The sequence below is a fragment of the Citrus sinensis genome, chromosome 2 (assembly GCF_022201045.2).
Source record: "Citrus sinensis cultivar Valencia sweet orange chromosome 2, DVS_A1.0, whole genome shotgun sequence".
Classification (NCBI taxonomy): Eukaryota; Viridiplantae; Streptophyta; class Magnoliopsida; order Sapindales; family Rutaceae; genus Citrus; species Citrus sinensis.
In genome coordinates, this window is record NC_068557.1 from 5,287,915 (window position 1) to 5,306,231 (window position 18,317).

Here is an 18,317-nt window from a genome sequence, read left to right on the forward strand (position 1 = left end):
ATAAAAAATTATTAATAATATGCCAATCATGTAAATTATTACTAAAAATAATTTATTAAAAATAAAAATTATATAATTACTTTTAATATCCATACATAACACTCATTAGTTAATGTATAACTCTCTTTTTTTTCTAACCCTAAAACTTTTATGTCCGATATCTTAATTAATACTCAAATGAGTAATGTGGAAATTAATATTATAAAAAAATTTTAACTACAAAATATGTGTGATACTTTCTTCTTAAAAATAAAATAAAATAAAATCACATTAAATAGTCATTTTTTTAAATATTGACTTTCGACCCTTCTCTTTCTTCTTTTCCATGGCTTTCTACTCCCTATTTTTTTTTAATATTTATAAAATACTTTCTATTACAATGTTCTCATTACGAGTTATTTTGGATGCAAAATATAGTACTGAACATAAATAACGAAATATTAATAACTAAAATTATATTAAAGAACTTATTTAACTTGACTTAATTATGTTATTGTAAATATGTATAAGATCTCTTAAAATTGAGTGTGTTAAATAATTTTATTAGTGTTTTAAGTAAATAAAATTAATTAATTTAAATATTTTTAAGTAAAAATATTTTTAGAATTTAAAAGAGTGTGTAAAATAAAATAAATTTTTTAAATTAATAATTTAATATATGAATGTATAAAATAATATAGTCTTTAAAATAAATTAATTAATTTTTACAATGTACATAGTCGTGCGTTTATGAATGTATAAAAATTATTTTAATAATATTTTACAATTTATTAAAGAGTGATGCTTGCCATCCGTATTTTCATAACTCAACTACAATGCTCACTCTATCTTCTTTGCAGACAAATCTTCAAGCCCAAATCTCAACGTGTTGCAAGCAGATTTCGCCTTCACTTATTCTTTTCCCTCAAATTCAAAGCAGCAACCTCACAAGGCTTCGAAAGCTTCCAAGCTCTTCTTCTAATGGAGGAGTCTTGTCTGTGAAAGCTTACATTGAGAACCAAAACTCCATCTCTAACTTTGCTAACAAAGTCATCGGTTCATTGCCTGTTATCGGTCTTTTCGCTAGAATCCTCAGCGATGAAGGTGGCGTTGGTGGTGATATTATTGACTTTGCTGAGTTTCGAAGAAGGGTAGGCAACAAATGTAGCATCAATGATTCTAAGGCCTTCTATGACTTTCAAGAACGCAGAGGCCGGGTAATATTTTTTTTTTAAATTTCCGCATATTCAATTTGATGATATTCAATTTAATTGCATTTCTTCAGTGATATATTAGGTATTGAATTGTAAAGTTGAGTTCTTGAGTTGGTTTTGCATTTTGGGTAGGCAGGGGATCCTTTGTATGTTTTGATATGCTGTTGGCTAGCGGCTGTGGGTGCTGGTCTGCTCAAATCTGAGGAGATTCTGGAGGGTGCAGCGAGGCTTCGCGTCTCAAATGATGTTGAATTTGAAGAGGAGACCTTCCTTGCTGCGATGAATGAGGCCAAAGAGGTTGGTTAATCTCCTTGTCCCTCGTTTTCTGATCCCAATAAGCAAAGAGTTTAGCTCTTGTATTGAGTTCATTGGCAAGAAATTTGTTGGATGAGATGCTCAGTTATGTGAAAAAAAAAAAATTATAGTTTAAAAGCCACAGAATTTAAGTTGCTAACTCAAATTTAGCTCAAACTAGGCATCGTGCATCACTACTTGTTTTAGTTGCTTGTTTAGTACTCATTTACATTTAGCACCAACTATTCATCATAATAACTCTTTGTCATACTCATGCCCTTTGAGAGAGATGAAATGCTTTCAGGCTCTGTAGGATGTTAAGAGTACTGGAGCAGTAATCTTCTGAAGGTTCCAATTATAGTTGTGCCCATTGTTTTAGAAGATTACTGGAAAATTATATCTCAATCCAAACCATGGAAATGGTTTTTTCATTCTATTAGGTCGTTTTTCCAGAGGTTAAGCAGGATATTTAAGTTTCTTTAAACTCATTTCATGGCTTGTGCAATATGATTTTCGTCATCATCTTGACAGTTTAGGCTTGTACCATAAATTACATAATAGCATGTACGCGGGGAGCAAAAGGTTGTGCAAATCTTTAAAGTTTATTAAGAATAAGTAGATCCGAGAAATAAGATTATGAGTGTGGGATGTTGGATTGGAGATAAACTACAGCCGTAATTTGCTAGGAAATGAATTCTAGAAATGGATGTTTAGTAAATGAGTCAACAACAGTTCAAACTGTACTTTGTTGGTTTTTTGTGATGATTAAATTTTCCTTCTCAACATGTCAGTGATATGCCAAGTAATAATGTAATTAAAAGAGAACAAAAAGAATAAAGCTAAATACAATAGTATTAATAGATCTTGGTTCTTCTCTTTGTCATTATATTTATGACTGACACAAGCTACTTGGTAATCAGTCTTCAATTTTGGCCTGTAAAGATAAAGATCGAATTCTCCTGACATAACTGAAGGCCTCCCAGCCCTAAAACACAAACTCATACTAGAAGGAAGCATTTTTCAAAAAAGAATTGAGTATTGTAAACTTGCTTGGTTTTCATTCAGTGGCTCCAGGCAATTTGACACCTTAGACTTGCTAGATATATATATATATATATATATTCAAGGCTTCTGATCATTTTACTGTTATGGAGGAATCAGAATCTGAGCATTATTGGTCAATCGGGTCAAAAGTTGGACTTTTATTGAGATATCAAGATATGTCTATGGACATCTTTCATAAACATTGTGATGAAGATATCCATTTGTATGTTGGCTCCTTGATTTAGTGTTATCTAAATTTTAAATTGCATTTTAAGGCATTCCTATACATTCTTAATAAAAATTATGTATATGATGCAGCGACGAGCTAAACTAAATGCTGTCACCCCAACTATCCCTATGGCAATTCGTGCTGAGAAAGCTCTTGAAGCTATTTATGTTTGTTGCTTCGGCAAGGAACTTGTTGAAGAGGAAGACGAGAGACTACTAGTGACCATACTTAGGGCTGTTTTCCCAACAGTTGAGCAGCCAGAGATAGAAAGGATTGTCAAAGACAAGGCAAGGAAAGTAGCAGAAGGCAGTGATGAGACCAATGTTCCAGAATCAAAGCCCCTACCAAAAGAAGCTGTCAAACAGCAAATGAAAGACCTTGAATTCTTGAAACAAAATAGTGAAACTTGAAAGTGTTGGCTTGTTAAGTACTAGTACATGATTAAAAATGGCAGATGAAGCTCGATGGAGTTTGTTTGTAATGAATGTAGCATGTAATTCCAAAAATTCTCAGTCATGTAACATAGAGGATAGGTATTTTCTGAAAATGCAGATCTCACTTAAAGAGATTTGATGCCAGTAAAAAGTAATGTAGACTGGAGAGTACTTCTTCTTTGTCTTTTTATTGACTTCTCTTTTGCAATCCAACCGGATGATCAGGTGACAAAAAGATCAATTTATGATATTTCGTTTTAAATGCTGCTCCATTCATTGTTGGTCTGATTTTGATTTAATATTGGGCAAGCGTTTAAGGTAGGGGTGGACCAAATTAGTATTTTAGGCTACTCCTGTAGGATTCGAATTCAGTTCATTGTTGATTTGATTTTGATTTAATATAGTGTTTATGGTAGGGATAGACAATGACCAAATCAGTATTTTTTAAGTTCGTCCTTCTGCAGGGTTCGAACTCTGGTGCGGTTAATTAAATAAAGTTTAATGAAAGCCACTCAACCAAACCCCTGCCGATAAGATAGTGGAGCAATATAACTCTGACAAATGCATCATAAAGAAATTAAGACAATACCTATAAAATGAAGCCTACCAAAAAAAAAAACATAAAATGAAGTTACTCATTCCAGGTGTTTATTATTCCATTGTTAAATGTAGAGTTTACAAACATAGGAACATTATTCCAGAAGCCAGAAGGTACAAACATAGGAACATTATTCCAGAAGGTCCTGTTCAACAGAGAATAAACTCAAACGATCAGTCTCTTCACACGTGAAATTATCGATATTGAGGTGCCAGCTCCCCCGCCTTCACTATGTAATTTTGAACAGGAAAATCTTCTCCCTTGAAGTATCTGTCAAGCATATCCTTGACTCCCGCAGCATAGCGTAGCTGCAGTATTTCAGTTCAGAATTCGATTTGTGAGAAAGAAATGAAGTAAAGAGGCGCATGAATACGGGAAAAAAATGCAATGAACTAACATACCTGTGCATCAATAGTGGTCCCAGAAACATGAGGGGTCATTGCCTGATTTGGCATGTAACGCCAGGGATGGTCCTTTGGAGCTGGTTGTGGATTCCAAACATCACCACTATAACCTGAGAATCAAGTTAAAAAAGAAAAAGACATTAGATAAACAGAGGATATAACAGTGTAGATGTCCAGGCACTCTTCTTGATACTGCTGGCAGTCCACACAACAAATTAGGAATTTCCTTTCAGTTTTTCTGATTCCAACCCATCTAGGAGGAATGCATTCTAATATATATATTAAAAAAAAAAGGATAAATAAATAAACAATATGTTTTATACAGCATAGAGGGTTCAGCATTGATGGAACCAACTTTCAGTTGGCACTTAACTACCTGCAATGTGTCCACTAGAGCAAGCGTCAACAACAGCTTGTGTGTCCATGATTGCTCCTCGAGCATTGTTGACAATCAAGACGCCCTTCTTCATCTTTGCAATCCTATCTTTGTCAAACATCCCTCTGCAAAGCAATCCAATATTCTGATAAGTTAGACTGATATCATAAATTTGATTGACTACAAGAAGCTTGAATACAGTAAAAATTAGTTAGAAAAATATATAATTTGGCATTTTCTATCAAACAACCAAGCTCCATAATCCAAATAAGAGTACCAATGGTAAGACGGTGACTTTAACAATGCACGCCAATCCAGCACTTAAAGATAAGCTAAAATTCAACAGAACAATTACTATTAGTTTGAAACCTGGAAACTTTAGTTCATGCAAGATCAGGGATGAGACATTGGTTTTACCTCGTCTTTTCTGTTAGAGGGGTGTTGACAACAACTATGTCACATTTGGGAAGCATAGTATCTAGATCCTCCTCAAATTTTGCTCCAGTCTCTTTCTCCAATTGAGGATCCATCTTCACCCGGTCATGATAAAGGAGATTACAATTGAAAGGTTTAAGTCGTTGGAGCAACAGCTTGCCAATGCGTCCACAACCAACAGTTCCCACTGTCTTTCCTTCAAGATCATAAGCTCTATAAGCAACACCGGCAACATTCCATTCCCCACTGATAACTTGATGGTGTCCAGGTAAGAAATTACGGACAAGAATAAGGATTCTCATAAGCTCGTCCTCAGCAACTGAAACCACATTGCTTCCAGTAACTTCAGCAACAGTTAAACCAGCAGCAGCAGCAGCATTTAGATCAATATGATCAGAGCCAACTCCAGCAGTGAGAAGCAGTTGCAAATTTTTGGCCTTCTTAATCCTTTCCGCCGTAACATAGGCAGGGTGGAAGGGGGTAGATATGAGGACGTGGAGATCAGGAATATGTTTCTCTAGTTCTGCAGTTAAATCTCACACATGAAACATCAAAAAAGCTATTTTATGCTTATTACCTCAAAGAATCAACTACCAGGCTACCTAAATAACTTGACCAAACGAAAAAGCGTCAATCATCCAGGAAATTCCACTTAGCCAAGGCATTGCAGTTCTTAAACAAGCACTTAAAATCACATTATTTTTAGAGCTACCATTCAGATAAGACAGGGCTATAAGACCTTGTAACCAACATTGCAAGTATGATGAGTGCCCATACACAGTTGAAGTACTGTGAATATTAATCCATAGCTGCTATGGAATAGAATAACCAGTTGTCAAGAAGAGTGGGATTGAGGTGCCAAATGTATGGTCAGAGTCACTTCAGTAAACATTTTAGCTATTCTACTTTCAAAACTAAAGTACAAATATTTCCAAACGATCACGAACACAAAAACAGATGTCGGCAACAAAACCAATGTATAATTTATATTTGTAACTGGAAGAAAAAGAGCAACTAAAATCGTAGTCATGCTAGTTGATAAAATTCTTTAAAGTTCCATGAGCAGAATGCAAAGATAACTGCTTCTAACATCTGTTGATATCAACAACCAGCCTTGCCACCTGGTCCTCATATATTCAATCAGTAATTCAATTCAAAAACCAGCATTTTGAGTGCATAATCAATTTACACCGTACTACACTATAAGCTGGCATGTGACCAGCTGTGATTGGGCTTATTGATAATTTTGCATTTACATCCATAATGCATAGAGGTAAATTGATATACTAACCACAGTCTGGTCCCTCTTTGTCATCAGTGACAATATATTGGTGACCTTTCGATTCCAGCCATTCACGCAGACCACAGCCTCCCTCCACACAACCAAGAAAGTTGGGATTCATTGAAGCGTATTCATTGCCCTTGTAGAACACCCCAACAATCTTCTTTCTTCCAGAAGAAGCCTGCTTGTAGTCATACTAAGAAATTAGATAACATAAACCATAGTAAACAAATTGGGCGGGGAGATAGTAAGACAGAAACAAATTCAAAGAGAACAAATTTATTATTTAAACATTTTCCAGCTTTGTCTCATGTATTTTAAGTTCTTAAAATGTTCCCCATATTCAAATATATTACAACAATTTCTTATCTCTGATAAATCATAGTCCAACTTCATCATCACATCCATTAAACCGGTATAATCATTCAGTACGCTGCCTTAATTTTAAATAATTCACTTGGGTTTCTAGAGTAAATTAATTATGAGTAATGATACAGCCACAAACTCTTGTACAAACTTATTTTGTACAAACTGATGTGGCATGATAAGATTGGTTGAATTAAATATCACTTGGCCCACATGATTTGTTTTTATTAATTTATATTTTCATTCAACCAATGAATTAATGCCACGTCAGTTTGTACAAAATAAGTTTGTACAAGAGTTTGTGGCTGTATCATTACTCATTAATTATATGCTGCAGATGTGAAAACTGAAGATCAAGATAATTTAGCAGATAATTGATAGATAATATAAGATACATGAACATTATTATTCTCTAACTAAACAAAACGAATAGAAATAACTTTTATCAAATTTCACGTGATTTTTTGGCCCAGCGGGCCCAGATCATGACTTAATGAATGTGTCACGTGCAACGTCACGTGGAACCACACTTTCGTCATGCGTTTGTTTGCCCCAAATTCCAAATCTACCCATTGCTTGGCACATAATCATCATCAACCACTTTGATGCTTGTACAACCTTTTTTTTTCTTTTTTAATTTTTTATTTCTTCTCTAAATTGATAGATCAGCCATTAGATAATCACAAATCTCACTTTATCATTACATATAAATCATCTTATCCAAATAAAAATTTGATAACCATCGTCGTTTAAAAAAAAAAAGGCAAAAAATTGGTGATCCGAGCCTGCAGATGATGAAACTGATTTATAAATTTTAGTGACAATCAAAAATGAAAACGAACAAACGGTATAAAGTTCGAAGACCGTAAACAGCTTACATAGTGTCGAGAAAACCTCGACGATGAACGAAGATATCCCGACGAAGCAAAAGCGTTAATTGCAGAGCTAGCTACTCTCTTCATGGCCATCTCCCAATTATATAATTTGTCACTCACACTGCCGAGTCCTCACTAAAGCACAGCGTTTTTATAGGTTAAACCTTTTCAAGTTTTAACGGCAGCCTTTGACTTTTGATTTTGATTATAATGGGAAATAGATAGAGAGATTACAATGAGTGAGAGAATGCATGTTAAGATGGTGGGTCCACGCCATTGCTGAGGGTGGGACTAGGCTGCTGCTTGGCACGGGATGAGTATTTTGGGCGGCCCGTGACGTGCTGCAACCTATTTTACGTGGCGAAATTCAATTTGTTCTCTTTGTAACTTCACTATTATTACACGTTTTTCTTCCAAGTGCATGCATTTTTCCTGCTCTTGTGCAATCACATGAATAGGTTTACAAAATTGAGATGATGTGGCAATATCAATGAGTGCCACGTCAGATGAGATACAAATTTTCTATTCTATAATCCGTATGCTTAGTATTATTCTCGGTAAAATCCGAATCCATAATTTGGAAAAGGGTGGTGTTTGGAGTAGGGAAATAATGGGAGAAAGAAACGAGGAATTAGCTTCTTTTTTTTTTTCTATCCACTCACTTTCTCTCTTTCTTTTTCTTTTTTATTTCTCTTTATACTTAATATTTTTCTTTAAAAAATATAAACAAGGAACTCTCATATGGCAAATAATTTAAGGATAATATATCATTTTGCAATCTTTAGATATTATAATAGACACTGCCTTATTCTTTATGAACAATAAATTCATTTTATACTATAAATATTTATTGTCCTTTAATATCTAGGGATGGCAATGGGGAGGGGAGGGGAGGGGACCAATCTCCCCATATCCATCCCCGATGTTTTGCATATGTCCCCGTCCCCTCCCCGTCCCCGTCAAAATTGCTTGAGAGAATCCCCATCCCCTCCCCGAATAATAACAGGGGATCCCCGAGGGTCCCCGGTCCCCGAATAATTAATAGTCTAATACATTTTTTTATTTTCAATTTTAAATTAATCATATTAAAATAAACTCATACTGCTATTGTAAGCTCGTAACCAACTTTGACAGCACATTAAGGCCTCCAATGTGCTTGGATGAAGTTTGTTATGGTATGAGCTCACAACTCTACCACTAGTGTTAAAAGCTGATTCAGAAGCAACTGTTGTAATTGGAATTGCCAAAATATCTCTAGCAATTCGAGCTAATGTAGGATACCTATTAGCATTTGTCTTCCACCAACTCAAAATATTAAAATCTTCCATCCGAGATATAACTTTCTCATCCAAATATGAATCTAATTCATCTGCAACAACTGCACAATTTCCATTGTTTACATAATCATCAAAACCTGTCATCCATTTGGTTGCTTTCTTATAAGAATCCCCTGTAGATCTAGTAGAAGAACTACTACCAGTATAATCAAAGCAATAAACAGTTGGTGAAAACTTCAATTAATACTCTTCAACTAATTCCCGGCAAAGGGTGACCACTTTCCCAACATACAACTATTTTGATATTTATTATTTTTAACAATATTTATAATTTTGTTATTTATTTATTAGTAATTTTAAAAATAAAAATAAAATTAAAAATTAAAATGGGGAAATGGGTAGGGGATGGGGATTCCACCTCATCTCCGTCCCCTCCCCGAATAAAAAGTTGGGTAAAAAATTTTCCCCGTCCCCTCCCCGAAAAAAAAATTGGGTATAAAATTATCCCCGTACCCTCCCCGAATGGGGAAAATCCCCGAGGGTACCCATCCCCGTGGGGATTTTTGCCATCCCTATTAATATCTACGTTGTAAATATAGTACAACTCTGAGTCTCTGACTCCAGATTAGATAGCTAATGCTTGCGGCATAACTAAGAAAATATATTGAAAAGTTCAAAATGATATAGCAGGGGTTTTGATAATTCAATAATTTAGATTTACTGTGGAACTAACTTTCACGCTGATTTTAAAAATATATAATAAATAGTTATTAAATAAAAATATATAATTAATTAAATTTAAATTATTTATTATTATGATCATGTGCGTGACAGAAAATTTAAAAAATATAAGTATAAATTAGCTCAATACTAAATTTAAACATACCAATGAATATTGGTTCTGGAAATTCTTATTTGTGAATTATTGATACTACAATGGTTCATCACGGTGACTATATTTTTTTATATTTTCGGGTTTGGATAAGCCTATAAAGAGACATGGCTCACGCCTGCAGCCTACCCTACCTTGTGTACACAATAATGACTCTTTAGGTGGACTGTCCTAATCTTAATCCTAATGGTTTATTGGTTTAGCAGTGCTTTCGCGTCAATCCTCTTCCTCTCACGTGGCACACACGTGTTACAATTGAGCGCTCTGATTTTTGGACGACAAGTGTCAAAGTTAGGGCCCGTCTAAATTCAAACTTTATAAACCGTTCGTTTCATAACCCTATTAGCTGTTTATTTTATAATGTTTTGTCAAAATGATGTCTGATAATTTTTTTTAAAAAAATTACTCATTTCATAATTTAATCTATTTTGACAACAATTTTTAAAAACGTATCGAAGTTACTTTCTATAAGTAATTTATTAAATAAACCATCATATCTTTAAAGTTCTTATTATAATCTTTATTATTTTAACAAAAAATTATTGGTGTTTTATTTTTTCATACCATAATAAATAAATCATTATATATGATATTGCTGCCACAATCATATTACACCATAACTACACTATACATTCTTCCTAATATTAAATTTTTTTCATAACAACTTTTGTTTATTTTCTATCATGAGCATCGATAAGACTTGTATATAATTACATAAATTTTTGTTAAGACTATGACATTGCATAATATATAAAGAGGCATGCACGAGGTGATCTTCATTCTGACAACATTAAAAATTATCATAGTTCAATTTTTGATGAAGAAATAAAAAGAAACAGACACTTGATAAAAGTATCACAACACTAATAGTTCTGGATAACAAACAATTAAAATTTTGAGGAATATTATTGCAATAAGTTTTATGTGAATCAAATATATTATTTTGTTTTATTTGAACATATGTATTAGTATGAATTCTTATAGTATGTTATTTAACAAATGATTAAGTTTGTTATATTTCACTTAATTGAATTTTTTCACTTTATATAATTTTACGTGTTTTAAAAAATAAAGAAAGCATTTCTAAATAATTTTACTAAGTGTACTCTAAAAAATTAAAAAAAATTAAATTTAAGTTTATTTTGGACATTTTATAATAAAATAATACTTTGATAATAAAATATATTAAATGCATGTGCTATGTTTTTCAAATTCATTGCAATTGCAGCAATATAGTTTACCAAACACTAACTGCTTTTTAGTCAACAACTTATTTCATTCGCATAAAAAAACTTATTTCATTAGCCACTACAATTCCAAACTGATCTTTACATAGTTGGTTGGCTAGTAAAACAAGAAGTTAAGTTAAGATAAGAAATTCATAAAATGATGAAGCAATTTATCATAGGATTAATACGATTTACTGTTGAGAATGTGACATATGAATTTCTTAACATATATCGATTTTTTTTCAATTTAAATACATTAATGATTCGTTGATGAATGTAATTGACTTGTTATATGAATGACGAGGTATGTACCGAAGAATTTCTTTAGACAATGAAGGTAGTTTTCCACAAAAGATTGCTAATTCTAAGATACTTGTATTGAATTATAAACATTTGACATACTTCCACATTCAAATTTATCCAATCCACAAAAATAATGAAGTTCAATTCAATACAATCCACGTTTCTATAGATCAAATGCCGATTTGACACACATATTAATATACTATATTTTGAATTTATTGTGAATTACAAATTTTGTTAATCTTGATCTAATCGACAAAACAGTGAAATACAAAAAAAAATGGAAAAAGAAAAATCAAATCTAAAAAAATTTAAGGAAGCAACGAAACAATATTTGCAATCATAATAAAATACAAAGTTGAAGCACTCAAGATCTGCTAATTTGTATATACATAGCAAAATTGTTTTTTGAATTCAAAGAAGCATGAGTATCGAGTAGGTACAGCTTGTTAGTTGAATCGGAAAGCTTTATCCAAACATTTTATAACTCGTTGGATTGATTATACATTTAAGTGAGTTTCCATTGTATTAGACGATGATTCAATTGTACAAAGAGTGGAGCTATTGGCACCCATACATTATTCTTACAAAACCCCACTTTAAATAAAATTATAATTAAAGACACATATAGATTTTTTTTCCAGCAAATTACTTAATTCATAATCAATCCTTTTAAAAAAAATATTTTATATGTTTCTTCATATCTAACTAAAATAAATTGTACAAATTTAGAATAATATATTGTTCTTTTTTGATTTTTTATTGATTAAATATTTTTATACTTAAAATTACTTTGAAATTATAATTTGAAATATGTGTTATTTCAGCCAATAATTAACACTAAAACCTTATCACCCATATAACTTTTTAATTTGTGTGTAGAGCAATAATAAAATTAAAAATAATTAAAAAATAGCACAATAATACTTTGAGTTTTAACAATAAAACAAATCAAATAAAAATTGAGAACTTAGAAAAATGTATCTAAAAAAAAGGATATTTTCGAAAATAAAATGAATATAACTAAAAAATGAGTTTTATGAGGAGATCAGAGGGGTGTCATAGTCCAACTCTTGTATAAATCTTCCAAAAAATAAAAAAAAATTAATGGCAACTTGCTAACATAAAGGGTGTAATCGGAATTGAATTGGGTGTTTCCAGTAGCAACTCCAAAGCGGCCCCCTTGACCCAAATCGCTTTTACATGAACCACTGTGGCCCTCATCGTGACGATTCGCGCCCCTTTGTCCTTTCTCCTTTATCCTTTGTCCTTTCTCATACGGCCAAGCAAAGCACTGAGGGCCGGCCGATTCACCAGAACACGGGCATACTGCAAAATCACGCGCTCGCATCAATACTGTAACTCCTAACTAACTAACCGATCAATGGAGCCGGACAGAGAGCCGAGAGGAACCGTGACTCAGCGAGAGCAGTCAATGGTTCTCAACGATGTCAACATGCTATATCACATCTACGCGAGTGTTCCTCCCTTAGCTCAAAAATTAATGTAATCAGATTTAAAAAACGTAGGGTTTAGTTTTACTTGTTCCATATTTCAATTTTTTTTAATAATTTGATATTTGATCTGTGTAGGATGGAGCTTCAACGTAAGAATCACGTTGAGTACTTATTGAGAGGTCTTCAGCAACTCGGCCCTTCCTTTTGCAGCTTGGACGCCAAGTAAGTTTAGGAATTTCATTTTCCTTATGAGAATCATACGACTTTGTATTTAATTGCAGCTTGCATATTACATTATTGTAATTGAATCGAAGTTATGACTCAGTTAGGATTACAAGCTACGCATTCTACACGTCCTTACCTTGCATTTCTCTGTGTAATGTTTTTATCTAGTCGACCTTGGATCTGCTACTGGATCCTGCACTCAATGGCTTTACTTGGGGAGTTTATTGATGCTGACTTGGAAGATAGAACTATTGAATTTCTTAGTCGTTGTCAGGTATTAGGTCCAATTTAATTTTCACTGTATTTCTTTGTTCTTTTTTTTTTTTTTTGGGTTAGTGCAATCCCCATTTTGTTATGGTTGATAATACTCTCTCTCTTTCTCGTTTTTGGATATCAACTACCAATAGATAGAAGTAGTTCCAAACCTCTTTGTCTATTTAGAGATTGAAAATCTAGTTTGTTACCATCACATTTCTACATCAGAAGTTCTGCTCCCATTGTCTTGGAAGCTTAAAAACTTGTTTGGAGATTTCAAGCATGTACCTCTGCTTCCCTAGAAAACTGTGTGTTTATTCTCTATGAACTTTAGATGTTGCTGTTGCTTTAAAAGTACTCAGTCTATGATACGCACAAATGCTCTTAGTTTGAGTTTAGCAGCTATATCAAACCAGGTGGAATGTATATATGCAGTCCTAAACATATATCAAGGACACTTGTACTTACGTAAACACTAACATAAATGCAGACCCTTATCTGTTGATACATACGTGCTTAGACTGTGTGTGCTTATAAATATACTAAATAATAGACTGGACATATTAGCCTTGTTGCCCTTTTTTTTTAAGTACTTATTGTTTTGTTTGACATTAGTGAGCTAGATCTTACACATTCAAGTGGACTAGTTCAGAGATGCTCTCTGTGGTATTTATACCCAAATAAAATGATTGTGGACATTGACATGCCTTGAGACAATTAGTGTTCAGCCCTTTGAGGCATCCAAAAGCACAAGCATCTATTGACATATTTGATGTTGCCATTATTGGTGTATATGCTTTATGTTTACCTATTTTGTGTATGAAATGACTTATTTGATATTACCAGCATTTGGAGGATATGATGTTTATCGTTCTCTAGTGTTTGCTGCTAATATTATGTCTTCTGCTTATAAATATCCATCTTCTGTGTGTGCTTCCTCTGGCAGGACCCAAATGGTGGATATGGTGGTGGACCTGGGCAGGCAAGTTTATGATCCACTGATTTTGCGTTATTATTAGGTCTATATATATCACCAACAATATCTTCAATAACTCAACTGATTCTTTTTCAAATTTCAAATATGCAACTTCCTCGTTCATCCTCCTTTCCATCAGTTTTCATCTAAGTAATGCTAAATACAGCTGCTATAAAGATGCAACCACCAAGTTTCCATTAACTTTCTCAAGTTCTTAGTTAAGCTTCCCTAGTTGTGGGTTACATTTTCAAATTAATTGAAAAATTGAACATAACGCGTAATTGGGAATTTTGAAGGAAAACTTAAGAAATGTTGTTCAATGTATTTTTTCATAGCCATAGTACTATGGGGGAACCCTCATTCGATCCTTTGGACAGAGTTGAAATGACTTGGGATGGTTTTGAATGGTCCTAGAGTTATAGTTTGGGAGTTGCTGTAGATTTTTGAAGTCAGTTTAATCATCTTGGGCTTGGTTAACTTTTATTTTGCCATTGGTCTTGTAAGTACTGCATTCTTTTGGTTTAAGATTATACCAGCTCCCTTAGACCAACCAGCGTGGTTCTTTTAGTCTAATTTCTTTCTGAATGAATGTCATGGAAGATTAGGCTCATATGATTGTCCTTTAATTTTCACTTTTTCCTGTGAATGTTATTTTGATGCAAATTTTTTGCTTATCTGTTTCCATTCCTAACTTGATATATTCTCTCAGATGCCACATCTTGCAACAACTTATGCTGCCGTCAATGCATTGATTTCTTTGGGTGGTGAAAAATCTTTGTCCTCTATTAATAGGTGACCTTAAGCTCTTCTGTGTGGTTAGTGTTTCTCAACAATATGTTCTAGAGCCTTTGGGAAGTTATTTAACAGGATCTTGGGAAACAATATTCAGGAGTAAAGTGTACACGTTCTTGAAATGCATGAAAGACCCAAGTGGGGCGTTCAGGTTGGACATCACTTTTTATAATTCAAATTGAGAAAGTACTTTACATTATACCATGACTGCTACATATCTTATTTTCTAGCTGTCTGTTCTTAGTATGAAACTGATTTCTTTCCCTCAGGATGCATGACGCTGGAGAGATCGATGTTCGAGCTTGCTACACTGCCATTTCAGTAAGTATTCCAGCCAGCTTTTATGTATATATATTTGTTCATCCATTGCAGGACTGTTGTTGGAGGGGATTACTTAAAAAGTAATGACTGACACCAAAACTGATTTTCTATTGCGTTTTTCTTTCTTCCAAATTCTTGTCAATACACTGATGATTGTCTTTAAACAACCTTTTGCTCTGTCTTTATGGTATCCTTAATTTCACCTTTCTGCCCGCAACAGAACTATGCATTGAGGTTCAGAAAGGACTTCAAAAATTATAATTTCATTTTCTTTTTACAAAATTATTTGAACCTTCCCACTGTTGCTGACATCTGAATCCAAGGTTAATTTATTAGTATTCATCTTGGTTGTTAGAACCAAATTTCTGTCTCTTTTTGTGGACTGCAATTACTTGCTTATATGTTCTATATGTCTAGTTTGTTAATTTTTAAGGTTTACTCAATTTTTGCAATGCTATTCTTTTGTTATATATAGGTAGCAAGTATCTTGAACATTTTGGATGATGAACTATTGCAAAATGTTGGAAATTACATATTAAGGTTGGGTTCAAGTGCTTTTAAGCTAAATTTGACACTAAAGCCATAGATTTGGCACTGAAACTGTACCCTGTGGCATCTCTGCAGCTGTCAGACCTATGAAGGTGGTATTGCTGGGGAACCTGGTTCTGAAGCTCATGGTGGGTATGTTTCACTCTGCATTTGATCACTTTTCTGCTTTTCTTAGTCGTTTTCACAAATGGTCATTTTAATGCAATTTGTTTGCCTCTTTTCCATTATCTCATGTGTACATGCAAATGTCTTTTTGTGTGTCCTTTCTTCTTTGACAAACCCTTTATTGGATTCTATAATTTGGTGATCAGGTACACCTTTTGTGGGTTGGCTGCAATGATTCTGATCAATGAGGCAGATCGTTTGGATTTGGATGCCTTAATTGTAAGATGATATTAATCTTTTCTTCATGGTGATTTATGATGTTCATTGCTTTGTCTGGTTTCATATTCACTAGAATTTGTGAACTTTATTAGTGATTCCTTTTTTACGACCTCATGAAGTATTGTGTAAATGCTCTTTTTATCTCAATTTTATTGTATAGGGGTGGGTGGTGTTTCGACAAGGGGTGGAAGGTGGATTTCAGGGGAGAACCAATAAACTGGTTGATGGTTGTTATTCATTCTGGCAGGTAACTGATCTAATCTCCATTAATTGTATTCCTTGTTATTTATATTTTTAGTGGACTAAAACAAAGTAAAGTGACCAGGGAGGTGTATTTGCATTATTACGGAGGTTTCATTCAATCATTGGAGAGAGTCCGACACCAGTGGATCAACGAGGAGCAGAATGCAGTATAGATAATACACAAACCACTACAGCATCAGATGTATCAGAAGGAGACGGAAGTTCGGATGAGATATCATCGCAGGGTGATGAACACTGCCATTTTCAACATAGAGGTAGGCTTGGTTGGAAGCATATTTTCTTAAGTATTTCTATGTTATGCACATACAGGCTCACTGAATGGTTCCTCTCGTCTTGCAGAAAGGGAACCTCTTTTTCACAGCATTGCTTTGCAGAGATACCTACTTTTATGCTCACAGGTTCAGATTTTATAGATAATTCTATATATTGTCTACTTGATTATTGCTTTATCTTTTCTCTGGGATCAGCCCCACTCCGCCCGCCCAACACCCCCCCCCCCCCGGCGTGGGTTTCCTGGGTTGAAAAAAATCGCATCTTCAAATTTGTTTCTCTCATCCCTTAACAATTTAATATGTTGCTTTTGCCTTCATGTTTTCCGTACAAGGTTGCCGTTCAGGCAAAAATGGAAAGATAAGAGACAACAAATAAAAATTCAATAGATTAGACTGTTAGAGAGACCATACCATTGAAATCATCAGTTGTCTGGAGCAAGCTCATGTATTTTTGGCATTGAATAAAACCTTTAGAAGGATAAAAAAATTTGGTAGTTTGTCCCCTAGTGCCCCACTATCGAAACTCCTTTTTTTTTTTTTTCAGACAGGGGTTTTGCTATTTGGACTATGTTTACTATTGGTAGTTCTGAAGGGGGAACATGGAAAATCACAATCGGCATTGAATGAAACATTTAGCAAGTCCTGGTTTTTGAGCTACTATTTTGGTTGAATGCCATAGCACAGTCGGTGTCAGTTACAGTTTTAAGTTGGTGCATTGTTGTCCTTGCATTTTGGTTTATTTCATTGCAGTGCATTTTTTGGTTTAAAATTCGGTGGTAATTCTGATGGTGTACATCACCATCCTTATATTTAAGCATTACTTATCTCAAGATAATTTTGCTTTGGCATTTGATGGTTTGTGTGTATACCTTTGAACATGATTTGTTGGTACGATGTATTTCTAGGGTCTGGATTTTGACATATGTCGTTAATGCAGGACCCCGGAGGTGGACTCAGAGACAAACTCCGGAAGCCTAGAGACTATTACCACACATGTTATTGTTTGAGTGGCCTCTCCATTTGTCAGCATAGCTGGTTGAAGGATGAAGATTCTTCACCATTGCCCCATGCTGTCTTGGGTCCGTATTCCAATGTCTTAGAACCGGTTCATCCCGTCTTCAATATTGTCTTGGATCGGTATCATGAAGCACATGAATTTTTCTCAAGGTCCTAAGTAAAAATCTTCTTCATGGGATTATGTATTTTGCAGGATGTGATGCGAACTCAAAATAGCCTACATTTTTAATATTGTAAGCTGTAATTGGATCTTACAGACAGTGAAAGAAATATTTGTGTATTGATATTTGATATGTTGTGGGTTGTGGCCATGCAGAGGCTGAGTAGCATTGGGACTGAATTAACAAAATTTTAGCAAGGACTGGAAATTCTATACTAATTTTATTGTAGGAGGAGGAAAATAAAAGGTTGGTTATCCTAATGTTTTGAACATTTCAAGGACAGTTCATTGTCGCAACTCCCCAAGTTCTTGAAATATAAATGACATATGGTTCTCTAATGGTGAGGATGAGGATGGACAAGGAAAGAAGAGAATGCCTTCAAATCAATTCTCATCCTAAGCAAAATGCCAATA

General features: G+C 34.0%; 3 protein-coding genes across 4 annotated transcripts; 2 read left to right on the top strand and 1 right to left on the bottom strand.

The window, feature by feature from the left end:
* Positions 1-778: 778 nt before the first annotated feature.
* On the top strand, positions 779-3,456 carry LOC102623220 (photosystem I assembly factor PSA3, chloroplastic). Its single transcript, XM_006470284.4, has 3 exons — positions 779-1,196; positions 1,326-1,490; positions 2,850-3,456. Exons 1-3 carry the CDS (start codon positions 816-818, stop codon positions 3,168-3,170), a joined length of 867 nt encoding a protein of 288 aa, XP_006470347.2. The 5' UTR covers positions 779-815; the 3' UTR covers positions 3,171-3,456.
* Positions 3,457-3,815: 359 nt separating this feature from the next.
* On the bottom strand, positions 3,816-7,729 carry LOC102622925 (formate dehydrogenase, mitochondrial). 2 transcript variants are annotated; one of them, XR_008051731.1, is made up of 7 exons: positions 7,534-7,729; positions 6,299-6,470; positions 4,990-5,530; positions 4,573-4,697; positions 4,194-4,306; positions 3,922-4,100; positions 3,816-3,882 (listed from the first exon to the last, which is right to left on the bottom strand). XR_008051731.1 is itself a non-coding variant. In XM_006470283.4 (6 exons), the coding sequence occupies exons 1-6, from the start codon at positions 7,621-7,623 to the stop codon at positions 3,987-3,989; spliced, it is 1,155 nt and encodes a 384-aa protein (XP_006470346.2). In that variant the 5' UTR covers positions 7,624-7,729; the 3' UTR covers positions 3,816-3,986. The 2 variants fall into 2 exon arrangements, 1 of the variants encoding a protein (XP_006470346.2); XM_006470283.4 differs by having other exon boundaries at positions 3,816-4,100.
* A 4,679-nt stretch (positions 7,730-12,408) lies between these two features.
* Positions 12,409-18,036, top strand: LOC102620973 (protein farnesyltransferase subunit beta). The gene is made up of 14 exons (XM_006470281.4): positions 12,409-12,737; positions 12,824-12,910; positions 13,082-13,187; positions 14,115-14,150; positions 14,854-14,936; positions 15,034-15,087; positions 15,206-15,257; positions 15,733-15,797; positions 15,882-15,938; positions 16,118-16,190; positions 16,351-16,437; positions 16,516-16,708; positions 16,794-16,852; positions 17,664-18,036. Exons 1-14 carry the CDS (start codon positions 12,616-12,618, stop codon positions 17,898-17,900), a joined length of 1,311 nt encoding a protein of 436 aa, XP_006470344.2. The 5' UTR covers positions 12,409-12,615; the 3' UTR covers positions 17,901-18,036.
* The last annotated feature ends 281 nt before the right edge of the window (positions 18,037-18,317 follow it).